Below are 21,730 nucleotides of genomic sequence, written 5' to 3'. Positions count from 1 at the left end.
GCTGTGCCTCTGAGGTGGGAGAGCCAAGTTCAGGAAATTGGTTCACCAGAGAACTCCCAGCTCCACCTAATATCAAATGGCGAAAGCTCACCCAGATATCTCCACCTCAACGCTAAGACCCAACTCCACTCAATGACCAGCAAGCTACAGTGCTGCACACCCTATGCCAAACTAATAACAAGACAGGAACACAACCACACCCATTAGCAGAGAGGCTGCCTAAAATCATCATAAGGTCACAGACACCCCAAAACACATTACCGGACGCGGTCCTGCCCAACAGAAAGACAAGATACAGCCTCATCCACCAGAACACAGGCACTAGTCCCCTCCACCAGGAAGCCTACACAACCCACTGAACCAACCTTAGCCACTGGGGACAGACACCAAAAACAACAGAAACTACAAACCTGAAGCCTGCAAAAAGGAGACACTGAAAACAGTAAGTTAAGAAAAATGAGAAGACAGAGAAACACACAGCAGATGAAGGAGCAAGGTAAAAACCCACCAGACCAAACAAATGAAGAGAAAATAGGCAGTCTACCTGAAAAATAATTCAGTAATGATAGTAAAGATGATCCAAAATCTTGGAAATAGAATGGAGAAAATACAAGAAACTTTTAACAAGGACATATGAGAACTAAAGAGCCAACAAACATGATGAACAACACAATAAATGAAATTAAAACTTCTCTAGAAGGAATCAATAGCAGAATAACTGAGGCAGAAGAATGGATAAGTGACCTGGAAGATAAAAGAGTGGAAATAACTACTGCAGAGCACAATAAAGAAAAAAGAAGGAAAAGAATTGAGGACACTCTCAGAGACCTCTGGGACAATATTAAATGCACCAACATTTGAATTATAGGGGTCCCAGAAGAAGAAGAGAAAAAGAAAGGGACTGAGAAAATATTTGAAGAGATTATATTTGAAAACTTCCCTAATGTGGGAAAGGAAATAGTTAATCAAGTCCAGGAAATGCAGAGAGTCCCATACAGGATAAATCCAAGGAGAAACAAGCCAAGATACATATTAATCAAACTATCGAAAATTAAATACAAAGAAAAAATATTAAGATCAGCAAGCAAAAAACAACAAATAACATAAAACGGAATCCCCATAAGGTTAACAGCTGATCTTTCAGCAGAAACTCTGCAAGCCAGAAGAGAGTGGCAGGACATATTTAAAGTGATGAAAGGGAAAAACCTACAACCCAGATTACTCTACCCAGCAAGGATCTCATTCAGATTTGATGCAGAAATAAAAACCTTTACAGACATGCAAAAGCTACGAGAATTCAGCACCACCAAACCAGCTTTACAACAAACGCTAAAGGAAATTCTCTAGACAGGAAACACAAGAGAAGGAAAAGACCTACAATTACAAACCCAAAACAATTAAGAAAATGGTAGTAGGAACATACATATCGATAATTACCTTAAATGTAAATGGATTAAATGCTCCAACCAAAAGACATAGGCTGGCTGAATGGATACAAAACAACACCCACATATATGCTGTCTATAACAGACCCACTTCACACCAGGGACACAACGAACTGAAAGTGAAGAGATGTAAAAAGATATTCCATGGATATGGAAATCAAAAGAATGTTGGAGTAGCAATTCTCATATCAGACATAATAGAGTAAGAGATCACTGAAGAAATCAAAGCGGAAATTAAAAAATACCTAAAAACAAATGAGGCTGAAAACATGATGACCCAAAACCTATGGGATGCAGCAAAAGCAGTTCTGAGAGGGAAGTTTATAGCAATAAATTCCTACCTCAAGAAGCAAGAAATATCTTAAATAAACAACCAAACCTTGCATCTAAAGCAATTAGAAAAAGAACAAAAAACCCACGAAAGTTAGCAGAATGAAAAAAATAAAAAAGATCAGATCAGAAATAAATGAAAAATAAATGAAGCAAACAACAGCAAAGATCAATAAAACTAAAGCTGGTTCTTTGAGAAGACAAACAAAATTGATAAACCATTAGCCAGACTCATCAAGAAAAAAAGGAAGAAGACTCAAATCAATAGAATTAGAAATGAGAAAGGAGAAGTAACAACTGACACTGCAGAAATACAAAGGATCATGAAAGATTACTATGAGCAACTATATGCCAATAAAATGGACAACATGGAAGGAATGGACCAATTCTTAGAAATGCACAACCTTCCAAGACTGAACCAGGAAGAAATAGGAAATATAAATAGGCCAATCACAAGCATTGAAATTGAGACTGTGATTTAAAATCTTCCAACAAACAAAAGCCTAGGACCAGATGGCTTCACAGGCAAATTCTATCAAATATTTAGAGAAGAGCTAACACCTATCCTTCTCAAACTCTTCCAAAATATAGCATAGTGAGGAGCAGTCCCCAAATCATTCTACGAGGCCACCATCACCCTGATACCAAAACCAGACAAAAATGTCACAAAGAAAACTACAGGCCAATATCACTGATGAACATAGACGCAAAAATCCTCAACAAAATACTAGGAAACAGAATCTAACAACACATTAAAAGGATCATACACCATGAGGAGGTGGGGTTCAGCCCAGGAATGCAAGGATTCTTCAATATACGCAAATCAATCAATGTGATACACCATATTCACAAATTCAAGGAGAAAAACCATATGATCATCTCAATAGATGCAGAAAAAGTTTTTGACAAGATTCAACACCCATTAAATGTAAAAAACCTCCAGACAATAGGCATGGGGGAACTTACCTCAACCTAATAAAGGCCATATATGACCAACCCAAAGCCAACATCGTTCTCAATGGTGAAAAACTGAAAGCATTTCCACTAAGATCAGGAATAAGACAAGGTTGCCACTGTCACCACTGTTATTCAAAATAGCTTTGGAAATTTTAGCCACAGCAATCAGAGAAGAAAAACAAATAAAAGGAATCCAAATCAGAAGAGAAGAAGTAAAGCTGTCACTGTTTGCAGATGACATGATACTATACATAGAGAATCCTAAAGATTAAAATTATAAGACGCTGATGAAAGAAATTAAAGATGATACAAATAGATGGAGAGATATACCCTGTTCTTGGATTGGAAGAATCAACATTGTGAAAATGACTATACTACACAAAGCAATCTACAGATTCAGTGCAATTCCTATCAAATTATAAATGGCATTTTTCACAGAATTAGAACAAAAAATTTCACAATTTGTACTGAAACACAAAGGACCCCGAAAAGCCAAAGCAATCTTCATAAAATATTTGCAAATGAAGCAACTGACAAAGGATTAATCTCCAAAATTTACAAGCAGCTCATGCAGCTCAATATTAAAAAAAACAAACAATCCAATCCCCAAATTGGCAAAAGAACTGAATAGATATTCCTCGAATATATACAGATTGCCAACAAATACATGAAAGAATGCTCAACGCCAGTAAACATTAGAGAAATGCAAATCAAAACTACAATGAGGTATCACCTCACACCAGTCAGAATGCCCATCGTCAAAAAATCTACAAACAATATATACTGGAGAGGGTGTGGAGAAAAGGGAACCCTCTTGCACTCTTGGTGGGAATGTAAATTGATACAGCCACTATGGAGAACAGTATGGAGGTTCCTTAAAAAACTACAAATAGAACTACCATACGACCCAGCAATCCCACTACTGGGCATATACCCTGAGAAAACCATAATTCAAAAAGAGTCATGTACCACAATGCTCATTGCAGCTCTATTTACAATAGCCAGGACATGGAAGCAACCTAAGTGTCCATCGACAGATGAATGGATAAAGAAGATGTGGCACAGAAGTCTCTTAGATAACCTCATCCACCATAGGGCAGACAACAGAAGGAAGAAGAACTACAATCCTGCAGCCTATGGCACCAAAACTACATTCCTAGAAAGACAGACAAGATTAAAAAGCAGAGGGCTATGTACCAGGTGAAGGAACAAGATGAAACCTCAGAAAAGCAACTAAATGAAGTGTAGATAGGAAACCTTCTAGAAAATGAATTCAGAACAATGATAGTGAAGATGATCCAGGACCTTGGAAAACGAATGGAAGCAAAGATCAAGAAGATGCAAGAAATGTTTAACAAAGACCTAGAAGAATTAAAGAACAAACAAACAGAAATGAACAATACAATACCTGAAATGAAAAATACACTAGAAGGAATCAATAGCAGAATAACCAAAGCAGAAGAATGGATAAGGGACCTTGAAGACAGACTGGTGGAATTCACTGCTGTGGAATAGAAAAAAGAAAAAATAATGAAAATAAATGAAGATAGCTTAAGAGACCTCTGGGACAACATTAAATGCAAAAATATTCACGTTATAGGGGTCCCAGAAGGAGAAGAGAGAGAGAAAGGACCCAAGAAAATATTTGAAGAGATTATAGTCAGAAACTTCCCTAACATGGGAAGGGAAATAGCCACCCAAGTTCAGGAAGCCAGAGAGTCCCAGGCAGGATAAACCCAAGGAGAAATTCACTGAGACACATAGTAATCAAATTGACAGAAATTAAAGACAAACAAATATTATTGAAACGAGGGAAAAACGACAAACATACAAGGGAACTCCCATAAGGTTAACAGCTGATTTCTCAGCAGAAACTCTGCAAGTCAGAAAGGAGTGGCATGATATATTTAAAGTGATGAAAGGAAAGAATCTACCACCAAGATTGCTCTACCTGGCAAGGATCTCATTCAGATTCGACGGAGAAATCAAAAGATTTACAGACAAGCAAAAGCTAAGAGATTCAGCACCACTAAACCAGCTCTACAAAAAATGCTAAAGGAGCTTCTCTAAATGGGACACACAAGACAAGTAAGGGACCTACAAAAACAAACCCATGACAACTAAGAAAATGGTAATAGGAACATAAATATCGATAATTACCTTAAACGTGAATGAATTAAATGATCCAACCAGAAGACACAGGTTCACTGAATGGGTACAAAAACAAGACCCATATATATGCCGTCTATAAGAGACACACTTCAGATCTAGGGACACATACAGACTGAAAGTGAGGGGATGGAAAAGAATATTCCGTGCAAGTGGAAATCAAAAGAAAGCTGGAGTAGCAATATTCATATCAGATAAAATAGACTTTAAAATAAAGAATGTTACAAGAGACAAGGAAGGACACTACGTAATGATCAAGGTCGTTAATGTCAACTAAGCTATGACAAAGGAGGCAAGGATATACAATGGAGAAAAGACAGTCACTTCAATAAATGGTGCTGGGCAAACTGGACAGTTATATGTAAAAGAATGAAGTTAGAACACTCCCTAACACCATACACAAAAATAAACTCAAAATGGATTAGAGACCTAAATGTAAGACCAGACACTATAAAACTCTTAGAGGAAAACATAGGCAGAACACTCTTTGACATAAATCACAGCAAGATCTTTTTGGATCCACCTCCTAGAGTAATGGAAAGAAAGACAAAGATAAACAAATGAAACATAAAGCTTTTGCACAGCAAAGGAAACTACAATCAAGACGAAAAGACAACCCTCAGAATGGTAGAAAATATTTGCAAAGGAATCAACGACAAAGGATTAATCTCCAAAATATATAAACAGCTCATGCAGCTCAATATTAAAAAAACAAACAACCCAATCCAAAAATGGGCAGAAGACCTAAATAGACATTTCTCCAAAGAAGACATACAGATGGCCAAGAAGCACATGAAAAGCTGCTCAACATCACTAATTATTAGAGAAATGCAAATCAAAACTACAGTGAGGTGTCACCTCACAACAGTTAGAAAGGGCATCATCAGAAAATCTACAAACAACAAATGCTGGAGAGGGTGTGGAGAAAAAGGAACCCTCTTGCACTGTTGGTGGGAATGTAAATTGATACGGCCACTATGGAGAACAGTATGGAGGTTCCTTGATAAACTAAAAATAGAATTACCATATGACCCAGCAATCCTACTAATGGGTGTATACCCAGAGAAAACTATAATTCAGAAAGACACATGCACCCCCATGTTCATTGCAGCACTATTTACAGTAGCCAGGACATGGAAGAAACCTAAATGCCCACTGACAGACGAATGGATAAAGAAGTTGTGGTACATATATAGAATTGAATATTACTCAGCCATAAAAAGGAACGAAATTGGGTCATTTGTAGAGACGTGGATGGATCTAGAGACTGTCATACAGGGGGAAGTAAGTCAGAAAGAGCAAAACAAATATTGTATGTTAACACATATGTGTGGAACGTAGAAAAATGGTACAGATGAACCGGTTTGCAGGGCAGAAATTGAGACACAGTTGTAGAGAACAAACGTATGGACACCAAGGGGGGAATGTGGCGGCAGGGTGGTGGTGGTGGGATGAATTGGGAAATTGGGATTGACATATGTACACTAATATGTATAAAATGGATAACTAATAAGAACCTGCTGTATAAAAAATTAAGTAAAATTAAAAATTTTTTAATTAAAAAAACGATGTGGCATGTATATACAATGGAATATTACTTAGCCATAAAAAGAAATGAAATTGAGTTATTTGTAATGAGGTGGTTGGACCTAGAGTCTGTCATACATAGTGAAGTAAGTCAGAAAGAGAAAAACAAATACCGTGTGCTAACACATATATATGGAATCTAAAAGAAAAAATGGTTCTAAAAAACCTAGGGGCAGGACAGGAATAAAGATGCAGACGTAGAGAATGGACCTGAGGGCACGGTGAGGGGGAAGGGTAAGCTGGGACGAAGTGAGAGAGTGGCATGAACATATATACACTCCCAAATGTAAAATAGCTAGTGGGAAGCAGCCGCATAGCTCAGGGATATCAGCTGGGTGTTTTGTGACCACCTAGAGGGATGGGATAGGGAGGGTGGGAGGGAGACGCAAGAGGGAGGGGATATGGGGATATATGTATATGTATAGCTGATTCACTTTGTTATAAAGCAGAAACTAACACACCATTGTAAAGCAATTATACTCCAATAAAGATGTTAGAAACAACAACAACAACAAAACTATGTTGTGGCTTTCAGTTCTATTAGTCTTAGGTTGAAAAGTAAGGGTGTTTGTCGTTCAGCATGCTTTGAGAAAAAGGGAATGAGAACTGGAAACGGAATTTCAAAATTAGGGATCCATAAATATAGTCAAGGACTTCTGTGATTTGGATTATAAAAGTAAGTGGAGATCACTATGAAACTTAATAATCCAGTATGGAAGTGAAAGGTGATTTTTACTATTTTTCCCAGAGTGTGAGGTAGTACTCTGGTTTTAATAATCACACTGAAATAACCATTTGACCCTCTAACCATGTTGCTGGTACTCACTCACTCCCAAGTTACTTCTTCTCCTAAGGAATGCGTTTCAAAGGGAAAAAGGCTTTCCTCTATTTCCTTCAGTGCAACAATTTCATTGGAGAAAAGCAAATCAATGAATTATTTTGATTTGTTCTCTCCCTCAGTAAAGTCTTGATTATAAAATATGCCATTTTCTAAATAGGTCAAAGTAGACTTACTAACAAATAAGTAAATCTCAAGACAGCTAAGAATAATATAACATTTGCCATGTTCAAGCTAGCAAGGTTAATTTGTGAAAACTTTACAGAGGGTTAAGGGTACTCTAAAGTTCAAGCCCTTATTAGCATGTCTAAAGCAGCGAACCCTTTCATTGTAACTTCTCAAAGTTTGTGACTTATACAGCATTTTACAGTTTTTTGTTTGTGAATTTTACTCTCTAATAAGTTTGCATTCTTTTTCAATTTTCAGCTATTTTTAGATTTCTTTTTTTCTTCTCAATCGATTATTTTGTCGACATCACCCACGAAATAGCTTTAGGTCATAAGTACTCTAAATACTCTGATTTGCATCTACTGGAGACCTGAATTCTGTTGCCCTTTGACTTTGCTTACTCCAGGTGACTGTCTCAGCCCTAAAAGAACTAAGGTAAAGTTTTCACAAATTAGCCTTGCTAGCTTGTACCTTCTCATAGTGTTTCCCAAAATGTACCATGCACACTGCTCCACCTTTCCTAGTTGAGAAGATGAAGATCTCTTGCTGATGGTTATGAGTATGTTCTAAAGACATCTAAATAGTGGAGCAGCTGTGTAAGTCCCTGTGAATTTAACCTGTCAGCACCTGCATCATTGCTCCCTGTTAACTGTCTAATTTTTTAATATGATAGGGTACCATGCTTGGGAAGATTGAATTTGAAGGTCAGTCTGTGGACTTTGTGGATCCAAATAAGCAGAATTTGATTGCTGAGGTTTCAACCAAGGTGAGAAATTTTCCTTCATGTTTTGTAGTTTTATTTTATTCCCTTTAGACCTTCCTCTTTTGTAATATCAAAATCTTCTTTTAGGTAGAGGTCATCTTCCAGAAGCATCAGAGAGGGAGGGAGAAAAGGGTCTCATAGCAGTTAAAATTGATATATTATAAAATCAGTGCATTTAAAGTTACAACTTTTACTTACAGAGTGATCTTCATGGCCTGATTTAGAGGCTGTTTACTGTTTTAACTTTTCTTCTCTCCTCTTGTGGTTCCTTAGCTCAAGACTTTAACAATGTCAAATAAAAGGGCTGTTCAATTGAATATCAGGAGTCAGAGCGAATGGTCTGCCAGAGAGTCGGGAACACTTTATAGAAATCAGACCCAGTACAGTAATCAGAATCTGGGGTCATCTTGTGCAGGGAAAAGTATTCCTGAGCACACTGAAGACTTAGTGTATTATAGCTCAGTTCAAAGAGTAGTATTCAGGATGATGACTGTATCACCCCAAAGTAATATATGTTTATTGTATATTTACAGGAAGGTATAGAATACATCTTAGAAAGATGTGTTGATTTTGATTGAATATCTGTTAGAGTAGTTGTGAGTCTCTTGGGCTACAGCCTCTGTCCTTGGGGACCATAGAGATTGGTGGGGTAGGCAAGCAAGTAGGCACCATGGAGAGAATACTGTGATAAATGCTGTCCTTGGAATGTGCATGAGGTACCATAAAGGCATGTGTGGGGAAACAGCCAATGAAATAGGTGGATCAGGGGAGGTTCTGCAGAGGAATTAGGCTTGTTCTGAGGCATAAGGAGCAACTCGGTAGATGGAGAACAAGGAGAACTTCGTTTCAGGCAGAGGAAATGGCATGTGTTGAAAGGCACAGAAGTATGAGACGATACGGTGTCTTTGAAGAGTTATGTGTAGTTTGGTGTGGCTGACCTAAGGGTTCACACATATAGGTTCTCGCATTTGGCCAAAGATGAGTGGAGATGGACGGAGCTAGAGCTAGATGGTTTAGTGTCGTTGGCGAAATAAATCAGCTAACTTGGAGACTACTGGGAACCCATTTGGCATCATTTTGGAGCAAAGTAAACTGGATAAAAGAGCAGATAACTAGAAAGTTATTGCAACTAATTAGGACAAAACTCGTGAAAGCCTCGCCTGAGCACTAACAGCAGGAAAAGAGACAGCAGGGTGGCTTAGACAAATAGGAGAAAGAGATTTTAACATATTTTCCTATGAAGTGATTTTGTTTGAGACACAGCATGATAGAGGACTATTTTTATAGAATTTTAGAGTTTAGAACTACCTTGGGGATGTAGTCTAGATTTTCCAAATGTGAGAAGTATTGGCCTGGAGAAAGTCACCTTAAAAAAATTCTGTGGTCAAATAAGTTTGAAAAATACTGCATAATATATTCCTCTCTTGGAGATTCCTAGCAAATTCATATATCCCAGTTTCTGTGAGGTCTTGCTTACTTCTGTCATTCTGTACAGAGAGTATATAGTGTGTTTGTGTAGACACCAGATTGCAAATTTCATCTAAAACCCTTAACAAACTTTGAAATCATTCTAAATTCAGAATGTGCTAGCTGACTCTCGAAGCTGGGACCAGTGTGGGCATCCAGCCCTCTAGGCTTTCTCTCTCTCTCTATTATTTCTTCTTTTATGACTTTGGGGAACTACTTCTTGGGTAAATGCCTGTGAAAATGGATCTGACTCCAAGCAGTGCTTAAAACATAGGTAATGATTATGATATGCTCTGGGATCCTTTTATGAAGTCTACCATTTAAATGCAAATGATTGCACAGTAACCTAAAGGGACCAGAGGTCTACACTAGCTTAGCAAGTCCTCTGACTCAGACTGATTTTATCCATTAGCCCCACTGCATAAGCCTAATGCACAACAGCTCTACCTCATCCAAACTTTATTGCAAGTTGAGGATCAAGTGGTATTTAAAGCATGATATATCTATTACTGCATCTGTTTAGTGCTGAATCAGGCAATAATACTTGGAAATTCCATTGCTACTGGTTGTTAATGAGTCAAAACATGGGAAAGATATTTGTTAATTATGGAAGCAACCAGTTTCTTAGGGATAATTGTTATTACTGTATTCAACATTTTATACAAAACAGCAAGGTACTTTGTTCTCATGAAGAAGATAGAATTTGTGGCATTTGCTGTGCCTTTCTTACAAATTGATTGTTAACTGCCAGCCACTCCCTAGTAGTTAGCAGTCAATCTGTTACCAAGTGCAGAGCATCCTGAGATGTGTTTATGATATTGGTGTGTTGCTCATAGCTGGACCTTTCTCTCTTACTCTCTGGTTTTTAAAATGGCAGGATGTCAAGGTGTATGGCAAAGGAAATCCCACGAAAGTGGTAGCTGTAGACTGTGGGATAAAAAACAATGTAATCCGCTTACTAGTAAAGGTAAGTAATTTGTTCCATCTCAAGGTTGGGGGTTTCTAATATTGATCATTAGTGTTAATCTGATTTCCTCTATCTGTTTCAGAGAAAGCTTGTGTATTCTGTCAGAATGTCAGGGGATATACTCTCTTCTTGTTGCCTTTGATCTATTAGATAACACATTTATTCCTGTTAAAATTAGAGATGTAGATTTCTGTTAAAAACAAAAACAAAAACCTCAAAGGCCACAAAAACACAGAAGGAAATGAAGACTGTTCTTTTCACTTACTGACGGACATTCTGAGACATGACACACTCAATTTCTTGGGGTTTAGAGATAACCAAAAAGGTAGTCAGTAGGAGAACTCCGCCTTTGGGTTACATTTATTATGTACCACATGTTTGTAGGGATTATGCCCTGATATAGTACAAACTTACACATTGCTTTATATCAACTCTTAGAGAACCAACTGAAATTAGACCTTAAAAATAGTTGAGGAGAATGTAACCATTATTGCAATGTTTTCTTAAACATTGTTTTGTTGGGATTTCTCCTTCTCTTTCTATCTCTGTCTCCCTCTGTCTCTTTGTCTTTCTGTTTCTCTTATACACATGTACCCCACCCCTAGATATATTTGCATAACACCAAATTAGCATGGGTAAAGGAGAATTCTTCAATTCACTTTTTTTGTTATAGAATATCACCAACATCCAGATCATGATTCTGAATGCTGGTCAATTTTATTAACAAAAATGTGCGTGGACCCTTAAATAGTAGGTGCTGTGGTTGGCCTAGCCATATCTCCCTCTCATTTTATCATCTTAAGGCATTTTGTTCATCTTCTAATTGCAAGTGTCTGCATCTTATTGCCTCAGAGCTCTCTTTGGTTGGTTGGAGGCTGCTGGCAGGCAGGAAATGACATAGAATTAATGATCCCTGGAGCAGCCCCAATCAATGACAGAGTATAAATTCCCCAGCTCCTTTGCCACATTGCTAAGCTGTTGTAAGGTGAAATGTGCTACACTGGCTCTCAGAATTCCCCAGTGGGCTGAAGCTCCTTTTCTTCATTGTGGTAACTGCCCGATAATGCACACTTTATTAGGGTCTTTCCCCATGCTGCTTTCTATTGGTATTTCCTGGAAACCCCTCCAAAGAAACTTCTTTCTCTCAAATTCTTATATCAGGAAATGCTTCTAGCGAAATAATCAAAGACATCTTCCCATCCACTTTTGTATAGAAAAGTTCTAATTTTTCTATCAGAATAGAGGTATTATAGACAATATGAAAAAACCCTAGGAAAGAAGTCACTAAAATTTGGTCAGACAAAAAAATACAGAATTGAGGGCTTCCCTGGTGGCGCAGTGGTTGAGAGTCCGCCTGCCGATGCAGGGGACACGGGTTCGTGCCCCCGTCCGGGAAGATCCCACATGCCACGGAGCGGCTAGGCCCGTGAGCCATGGCCGCTGAGCCTGCGCGTCCAGAGCCTGTGCTCCACAACGGGAGAGGCCACAACAGTGAGAGGCCCGTGTACCGCAAAAAAAAAAAAAAAACCGAATTGAAAAAGGTGAGAGGTGGACCAAATTAAATTTTGGAGAAAGGAATTTATCTTCGCTTTTGCAACTCCCTCTCTCAGAGCTAGGGAAGACAAACTGTATTCCTGTGTGGCCAGTCATGAAGCCTTTAGGACTACAACCTCCTGAAGTGTGGGGAAATGCATTATCTATTTTTTCAGAATCAAAATGTAAATAGTGTTTTTTTCCTCCACTTTCTATCCTAGGGTCCATTTACATCACACAAAATATGAGTCAACAGAGAGTTTTTTGCTCAGCATTATTTATTTGAATCATGGACTCTGTTTCCCTTCCCTTTCGGGAGTAATTAGCCAAGAGAAGGTTTACCACTTTGGCGAAGAAAAATGTTATTAAATTGACCATTCTTGTGTTTCTTTTCCAGCGAGGAGCGGAAGTGCATGTAGTGCCCTGGAATCATGATTTCACCAAGATGGAGTATGATGGGCTTTTAATTGCCGGTGGACCTGGGAACCCAGCTCTTGCACAACCACTAATTCAGAATGTCAAAAAGGTGCAGTGAACCTGGGATAGTCTGTGTCTGTGTGTGAAGTGGAGAGAGTCTGCTCTGCATGGCCGAAAAAGCTGTAATATATTTTATTTATACAAGTAATTTTTTAGTACTCCTATTTGTGACCTCTGAGGCAATGTCAGCACAGATAGTATATAGGGGGAACCAACGAGGAGAGAGTTCCACAGGAAGAAGAACAAAGAACTTTAGACAAAGTGACTGAGATTGTGTCCTTGAGTGCAGAAAGCTGGTCTCCAATCTCCAAATGTGTTGTCTGTACAACTGGAAAATGACAACTTGGGACCTATAAGACCTTCAAGGTTCCAGAGAAATATTAAATTAGATGTAGTTTAGTCTGGATGTTAAGTACATTCTATTGAACTTTAATGCTGCAAATTGTCAATCCCATCCTTATTTATCGTCTAACTTTTTATTCAATTACTATTCTCTTTACCTTGCAAATTAAGAAAAAAAAAGAATACTTCATTTTATTCCTTCAGAGATTGCATATTTTGGAATCGTTCTTCTGGAGTAATAAAATTTTTCCCTGACTTAGATCTTGGAGAGCAATCGCAAGGAACCATTGTTTGGAATCAGTACAGGAAATTTAATAACAGGATTGGCGGCTGGTGCCCAAGTCTACAAAATGTCTATGGCCAACAGGTAAGGTAGTTATGCTTCTGTTTACATGTCAAACTGGCTCTGAAATACTGTTAGTAACTAAACCGAAAAGAGAGAACTTATGTGCCATTTTCTTCAGAATAAATCGATAAGCACACTATTATATGGTTCACAGTTGTCTGACTACCTGATGCCACTTTTATTGCATTTTGGAAAGGCAGCCTTCTCTAACGATAACTTTGCTGTAGTTTAAAGTTATTTTCCTTTCCTTGGCATACATTGAAGTTATAATACTCAATCAAATAACATTCCAAGGGAAATTGTTCTGATTTTAAGCTTGATTTCAGAGCACTGAGTGATAACATTGTAAAACTCTAGTGTGACTTAAGAACCAAGAAATCTTCAGCTCCTCTTGGTTTTACTTCCTTACCCCAAATGATGTTAATTTATTCAACATGGAACTTTCCTTCACAGTCCACCCTCCACATAAAGTATAATTCAGATTGATTCAGGACTGAGTAGTTATCTATTATCCCCCAAGAAATCTTCTTTGGCTTTAAAATTACTGTAGCTCCCTTAAAATAAGTGGCTTATATGTGTCTCTGTTAAGCTAGTGAGCAAATCTTAGCTTTTTGTTATGAGTGCAATTCCCCTTTTCTCAAACTGATTACAGAAGTTTAATAGAACTGATATTTAACACACAACAAAGCTTCCTGAACTGAATTTTTTCCTAAAATTTTTGGGCTTAACAATCTGTGACTTTTCTTATGCAGTAATTTTCACTAAGCAATTGAAACGTTTGAATTTTAATAGGCTTTTCTTGTTCACTATTTTACAACTAATGCATTTATATTCTTTTCTTCACTTTTCCTTTTCCATATTCTTTTTCCCCTTTTCCCTCCAGAGGGCAGAATCAGCCTGTTTTGAATATCACAAACAGACAGGCTTTCATTACTGCTCAGAATCATGGCTATGCCCTGGACAGCACTCTTCCTGCTGGTTGGAAACCACTTTTTGTGAATGTCAATGATCAAACAAATGAGGTAAGTGCTCTCAGTAAACCTGTTGAGTGTGTGATGAGAAGTGCAGGACTTTTAATACTCTGTTTTACAATTACCTTTCCCTTGTTTATGTGGGCTTTTCTGGGGTGTGTATGTGGAAGAATTCTTGTTACAGACTATTTCCCACAGCCCTCTACTTTTTAAAAAGTCATTTCTCTCTGTCTTATTCTCTTATCGGTTGACTCATTAAGATCCACAATTTGAGTGGTTAATCAATGGCTGTCTTACACATTCATTGCTAATGGGTGATTGGTGGAAGTCTGTTTGAGCCTAATCTACGTGGGTCTCTGGGACTCACTTAGCACTGAAGTAGCCTTTGAGAAGACCCTTGGAGAAGTAATTTAGGAGTTGGAGAAAATAAGAGGATTTGAGTTTATTCTGAACCAGAGCCTAGAGGGGCCTCAAAGGCTATAGACCAAATCAGTTGTTTTTAGTAAGGGAACGACACCAGTTGAATCTTTATTGGCCTATTTGTATTAGTACTGTTTGTTTTTAGAATGTTCTCAAACTTTTAACTTAGTTTTTAAAGTTTGGACTTTATTGTCCACTGAATCATACCTAGTCCTGGTTGACATTCTTTGCTACTGAAGGAATTTCTTCCCGTTTCATTTTCCTTTAGGGGATTATGCATGAGAGCAAACCCTTCTTTGGTGTGCAGTTCCACCCAGAAGTCAGCCCAGGGCCAACAGACACTGAGGTATGTCAGAAAGATGAGGCCTATTATGTATTAAAAATTTTTTTAAAACAGAAATATATTTATGTGAAAAATTGAGAAACCAAAATAATCACCTGGGTGGTCTTCATACAGAACATTCTTAAAAAGAGTGCTTTGGGGCTGCCCTGGTGGCGCAGTGGTTGAGAGTCCGCCTGCCGATGCAGGGGACGCGGGTTCATGCCCCGGTCCGGGAAGATCCCACATGCCGCGGAGCGGCTGGGCCCGTGAGCCATGGCCGCTGAGCATGCGCGTCCGGAACCTGTGTTCTGCAATGGGAGAGGCCACAGCAGTGAGAGGCCCGCGTACTGCAAGAAAAAAAAGAAAAAAGTGCTTTGATAATGCCCATATTGTAAGAAAATTTCCCCATGAATATCATGGAGGAAATTTCTATCGTTTTAAACAGTTAAAGTGGGAAAGTGCTTAAGAAACTGATGCAATGTGATTTTTATTTAAATGAGTATCATTCTAATATATTTAGTTCTGAAATTTACAATTGTGGTACTATGCAAATGAATTCCCTCTTGCTATCTCATTCTCATAACTGAAATGAAATTTTAATCCCCTATCTGTGACTTCACAAAAATCCCTATGGCAACTGTTTGCGTAGCCACGAAGGGAGAATAAACAGCAGCAGGAGCAGGAAGGAGGTCAGGGGTGTCGGGGAGGGTATACATGCACATACATACGAGTCAGATGGCTTAAGAAGAGAACCATAAGGAATGCTTAGAGGAGTTTTGTTTTTAATTTAAATATTTTTACTTTTTTGTGTAAGCTTCTGGTGCAATGTTTAAGAACATCTTTCCAAACAAGAGCTTGTGGTGATACTCAGAAAAGTCTGGGAAGTCTTAAGTGACTCTTCCTCTCCTATACCCTAGGGCCTCCAGTAGTAATGCTGACAATTCTTCCTTCTCAGCAGATGCTCTCAGAAAAGACACCTGGGTAAAACAAAGAGGAGAATAAAAATTTTCCCATTGTAGACTCTACTTCCTCATCCCTGAGTTGCCTTTTCAGATATTTGTATTTTGTTCTTGTTTTAATATTATTAGGAAAGAATCGTTCTTAATAGCCAAAGTCACTACATTACCTACCCATGATGACACTCAAAAATAAAATTTAGTTTCATATATCTATTGCCTAATGCATGTTAATAGTTTTTTAACTTAAAATTTAAATTATTTGCCTATAGTAGGACTTCAGATTAGGAACACTGAAATTAAGATATGTGATATCCAGTATCACTTAGTTCTTTTTTTCTCCTGTCCTGCCAAATAGTTGCAAAATAAATATCTTTGTTGAAATTTGTCACCTCTAGTGCAACAGTGGAAGTAAATCATTGATAAAGTTTAAGAATAACCTTAGAGATATTTTTATACATAATACAATCTTTAGAGATATTTTTGACCTGATAGAAAATTTAAATATCCAGTTATTTGTAACTTTAGGGTGCATAAGTAATATAGCTTCATTTTTTTTTGCATAGTTAGAATTTTATTTAGAAGAAGAAAATGATTCATAATTAAGGGGCTGAAAATGACATTCTCAGAAGGCATTATTTGAAATGTTCATTCTCTGCTGAAAACTTTTTTTTTTACATCTTTACTAGATTATAATTGCTTTACAATGTTGTGTTAGTTTCTGCTGTACAACAAAGTGAATCAGTTATATGTATACCTATATTGAAAACTTTCTTTTAATAGGATTTGACATGAGCAGTTAGAAGTGTTTATTTGATCTAATTCTTATAGTAGTAAATATTTAGTTTTGCCAGCTTTGGCAAAACAAAAACAAAAAAAACCGAAAAGCAAATACTGCATAGCAATACTCACCCTAAAAAGTTATTTGTTGCTTATCTAAAGTTCAACTTGAACTGGGTATACTGTATTGTATCTGAGAATTTTGTGAGTTTTGAAGCTTCTAACTAGTTGGTTATATTTTTTTTCTAGTACCTGTTTGATTCCTTTTTCTCACTGATAAAGAAGGAGAAAGGTACCACAATTACATCAGTTCTACCGAAGCCAGCTCTAGTAGCATCTCGAGTTGAGGTCAGTATATGTGGGCTTCCTTTTCGTTTATGTATTTTGGATTTTCTTTATCGTGTGATGACTTCTTTTTTAAGTGAATGATGTAAACCTTTTTGATGTCTATGAAAAATGACTGGTAATATTGCAATCACCCATCATTTTAGCATCTAATCATTTGGTCTGTTCTAGATGATTCATTGGATGTTCATTGGAATCTTCACATTTTGACTTAAAAATCATATCTTTTAAAGTTCACTTCTTCTAGAACATTTGTAATGAAAATAATTTAATAGAGAATAAGGTTTAATTTAGTTTCAAATTTGATATATTTTCCATTACTCAATAAACCATAGCCCTATGTATGCTTGAGATACAGTTCAGGCTACAGAATCATTATAGATGATAGAAACTTTTGTTTCAACGAAAAACCCAGACAAACTTTTGGACAACCCAATACCTCTAAAGAGCAAATAGATAAGGATTAATATAGTGTAAGACTCGACTCCTTATTTGTTTGAATATGTATTTAATATGGAAAGGTTTCTACACATTTCCTTCATAGTTAAGGCACACCCACACCCACACCATTATTACATAAAATTTAGAAGGGTGTATGTATATTTTTAAGTGTATACATATATATATAAAATCCTCTTTTTATGAACAAATAGAATTGATTTATATGTTTACATGAAATGATAAATTGAGTTAGATGGCTTGTTTTAAAGATTTCTATGACATCCTTTTTTCCTGAGATGGAGAGATGGGAGGTAACCCAGCCACTCAATGTGGAATCAAACTGTGGATTCTTGGTAGCTAAAGAAGCCACCCCACCATACAGTGTATTTCTCAAAATATCAACTCATGTTTTTCAGATGCTTTTCTTTTTTTAAATAGTGAGGGAAAAGTGTAATTTGGGATTCTACATTGCATTGCACATAGTAGGCACTCCATAAATACAAAACAAGTTTCCCAAGTCCTTGTCTCTTGCAGTGACCTAGAACATTTTTCTCCTCTGAAGGGCTTCGCAGTTGTGGTTAAAAAATAAGCAGAATTATTATTTGCTTGAAATCATATATACAATTTGTATGAATTTCAGTATGCTACCAAAACATGATCTTTTCATTACTGTATTTTCTGTAAATATTTCTGGACTGAACTGCAAAGTAAAGGCAAAATGTAAATATGAAGGTGTCCCTGTGTCCCCTTGCCTCCTGTGTTTTCTCTTCGTTTGTTGGGAAGGGCTTGTTTGTATTTATGCCTATTCTTTGTCCAATAGAAACCCATGGAATAGTAACACATTTAGTCAATTAAATTTTAAGGAGATTTTTATCTAAAAATTATATATATAAATTATATTTATTATATATACACATATAGATATACATTTCCATATATATTTATGTAGTTATTTTTAGATATTTATATATGTATATATATATATATATATTATATATGTTTAATTAAAATGTAGACCTCTTCCAAAAAGTTTTTACTTAAGTGAAAAAAATCATGACCTTTGGAAATTCCTTTTTGAAATTAGAGATGTTTAAATTGTTGGTCTTTTTACTCATATATTATGTATATTTCAAAACATCATCACATAAACACAGACAATATAGTTTATCTTTCCCATACTTAACAATGCCTAATTTCCCCATCTTAATAATAAAAGCAATGCTATCTTCTTATTGCTTACAGGTTTCCAAAGTCCTTATCCTAGGATCCGGAGGTCTGTCCATTGGTCAGGCAGGTGAATTTGATTACTCGGGATCGCAAGCTGTAAAAGCCATGAAGGTGAGAGACTCTGATCTTTGCTGGAATTAATATACACTCCCTTTAATGAGTCTAATTAGTATTTTATAATTTAGATTTATGACACTACCTCTTTTCAAAGTCACTATAATTAATTTCCTTCCACATCTTATATGAAAGGAAGTTTGATCACAGACAAGATTTTTAGCTTAAATGTGCACACCTGCAAACTAAGAAGGTTGGATTGATCTCCAGAATTGTCTATGTTATCACCTATTTATATTGAAAACATAAATCTACACTTATGGATGTTACTCAATGAGGCAGTGAGCTTTTAAAACATATTTGCCTTTTGTGTGAAAGAGGGAATTTGGATATCCCTGGTGCTCTAAAGTACTTCAAGTGTTCTACAGGATGCTTCAGGCATCTCTTTGGTTGAAAGGGGGAAGATCCAGCTGGAGGAACAAAGGAAACAATGCCTTTTGTTCAAGCTTTAGAAGTTATTGCAGGTCACCTAATTCCCCCATCTGTGACTTGGACTGGATGACTTAACAGGAAGGTATGGCTGGATTTTCAAGTGGAATAGAGGGTTTGATACCTAAGTTGGGAAGAATATCCTCCCTGTTTCTGGAGTCTCTCGAAATCTCCCCAACCTTTATCATAGTAAAATAAACCTTTAGAAAACTGACACTGTAAGTGTAAGATATTTCTATTGAAGAGCTAACTTGGCTTCTCTTTGGTGTCCTTATTTTCCATGATAGTCCCCATTTTGGTGCTAATCAAGCCATCCAAAGTCAATGTGAGCTCTCTGTGACCTTGCCACAGGCTTTGTGGAGTCAAGCCACTCTTACCAAGAAACCTGGCTAGGAGAGAGCAACATAGGGAAGGAAGCAGGAGACTAGGACAACCAACAAGAGAAACAGTTGGCCAAAATTTTCCTTTTTTTCTTTGCTTTATTCAGTATTCTATATATTCACCTGACAGATGTCTGTTGAAAGCAGACACAACCCCCCAACTACCTTACTCTTCTTCCCATTCTTTTTTATTTTTAATACTCTTCTCCATACATGCATGGATGTTCACCCCATGCACACGTTTTTTGTGTACCTTTTCAAAGTGTGCTTTATTTCATTGTATTAAGATTCAGTTTATCTTTAGATAGATAATTAGTGGGTATCCAATGGTTCAGATTGGTTAGAACAGAGTCTAAGTGTATTAAGGGTTTAGAACACATTTAAGTAGCATGCAATTTTTTATCCTATTTGGTAGTTTTATAAAGAATTACTATTTCCATAGGTTGTATTTTTTATATGCATTACATCCAAAAGGTGAAGTTATTGATTTGAACTGAAGAATAGGAATTATTAGATATAGTATTGTGATTAAGAGGTTAATAAAGATGAATTTATGAACTGAGTATTTTTAAAAACTTAGATTATGCATAAATTATAGCTGGAATTATATTAGAAAAAAATTATGTAACATTTATTAAAATGGTTTGAATAGACACTCATCACATGAATTTACGGGACCTTTTCCTATGTAATTTGATTTATAAAAATAGCTATATTCCTTGTATAGCACATGCAGGAAAATATTTAACAAATATACCTATCCATTGGTACTTTTCTCTAGTAGTGAGACAGTCTATAACTTCTGTTTATGATGTGCTCTCCATTTGGACTCAATTATTTAAATTCTAACCCATATTTTAAATGTATTTGCTTATCTGTATCTATTCAATATTTTGTTAACAGTACTCTTTATAAAAATAGTTCTTTACAATCTTAGAGAGGGCTCATATTGAGGAAAGGGTGTAGAACTTGAGTTATAAGACTTGGATTAGAGCCCTAATTTTGTCATTTATCAGCTGTATGATCGTTGGAAGGTCACTTAACCTTATTGAATCTCAGTTTCTTCATCTGTAAGGTGAAAATTTCTTTTATAGTCTTGCCATAAAAATCAAATAAATTAACAAAAAAGTACACTACAAGTTTTAAGGCACTATTTGAATTTAAAGTAGTATGAAATATATTTAATTTTCCATTTGGATTCACCGCACCCCCAAGGATATGTAGGGCTTTCAATGATGATTTCTATACTTTCATATGAATATTTTGTTGAGTTTTTAGAAGACTTCAAAATTGACATGCTAATAGGTAAAAAAACAAGAACCATCTGGCCGGATTTCATAATAATTATTTTACTAAATGTCGCCCTCATCCTGGTCTATAAAGCTATTATCCTTAGTAGCCTACATGAAGAATTATTTTAGGGGTCTCTCCAGATGTCAGGAATGAGATAGGGCTATGAATATCTTCACACACACACAAATTTTTATTTTTTGCCATACGGTCATTTTCTTTTTATATAATATGTATAAACAGTTGTATAATGGTCTTTGTCAAAGCACTACAGCAGGCATGAAAATCTAAAGAAAATGGAAACCAGCAGAAGGCTCTCAGTGCTCCCAGCTAGAAGGGAACACATTATCTTGCATTTAAAACATATGCTCAATGCTGTTCTTCAATAAACGTTAGAAAAGGAAGCAGCTTTGATGCTGCCTTTTTTCCATTTTATGTTTTACTCATTCAAAAAAATTTGGAACATTTTATTCTTTTAAGGTCGACTGAGCTGTAAAATTGAGTAGTATTTGTGGACCTCCAGTCAAATTCTATAGAAAACATCTCCAGCTTTCCTTGATACCTGCAGTGACAAGGAATTCAGGGTGATCCTCATGAGGTAGCCAGCTCTTTTTGGATAGTTTTATTTTCAAGCAGTTTTCTTCCTTCCTTTTACCAAATGTTTGT

General features: G+C 36.6%; 1 protein-coding gene across 1 annotated transcript in view; it reads left to right on the top strand.

Annotated features, from left to right (window-relative positions):
• CPS1 (carbamoyl-phosphate synthase 1) overlaps positions 1-21,730 on the top strand; it is a 140,413-nt gene that overhangs the window by 28,880 nt on the left and 89,803 nt on the right. Inside the window, exons 6-13 of the mRNA XM_024763188.1 lie at positions 8,168-8,260; positions 10,602-10,691; positions 12,622-12,750; positions 13,304-13,410; positions 14,273-14,411; positions 15,049-15,126; positions 17,088-17,186; positions 18,867-18,962. Of these exons, the coding sequence (XP_024618956.1) occupies positions 8,168-8,260; positions 10,602-10,691; positions 12,622-12,750; positions 13,304-13,410; positions 14,273-14,411; positions 15,049-15,126; positions 17,088-17,186; positions 18,867-18,962 (831 nt within the window). The remainder of the gene's footprint in view (positions 1-8,167; positions 8,261-10,601; positions 10,692-12,621; positions 12,751-13,303; positions 13,411-14,272; positions 14,412-15,048; positions 15,127-17,087; positions 17,187-18,866; positions 18,963-21,730) is intronic.

Source organism: Neophocaena asiaeorientalis, unplaced genomic scaffold, assembly GCF_003031525.2.
Source record: "Neophocaena asiaeorientalis asiaeorientalis breed wild unplaced genomic scaffold, Neophocaena_asiaeorientalis_V1.1 scaffold86, whole genome shotgun sequence".
NCBI lineage: Eukaryota > Metazoa > Chordata > Mammalia > Artiodactyla > Phocoenidae > Neophocaena > Neophocaena asiaeorientalis.
This window is presented reverse-complemented; position numbering and strand designations above follow the sequence as displayed.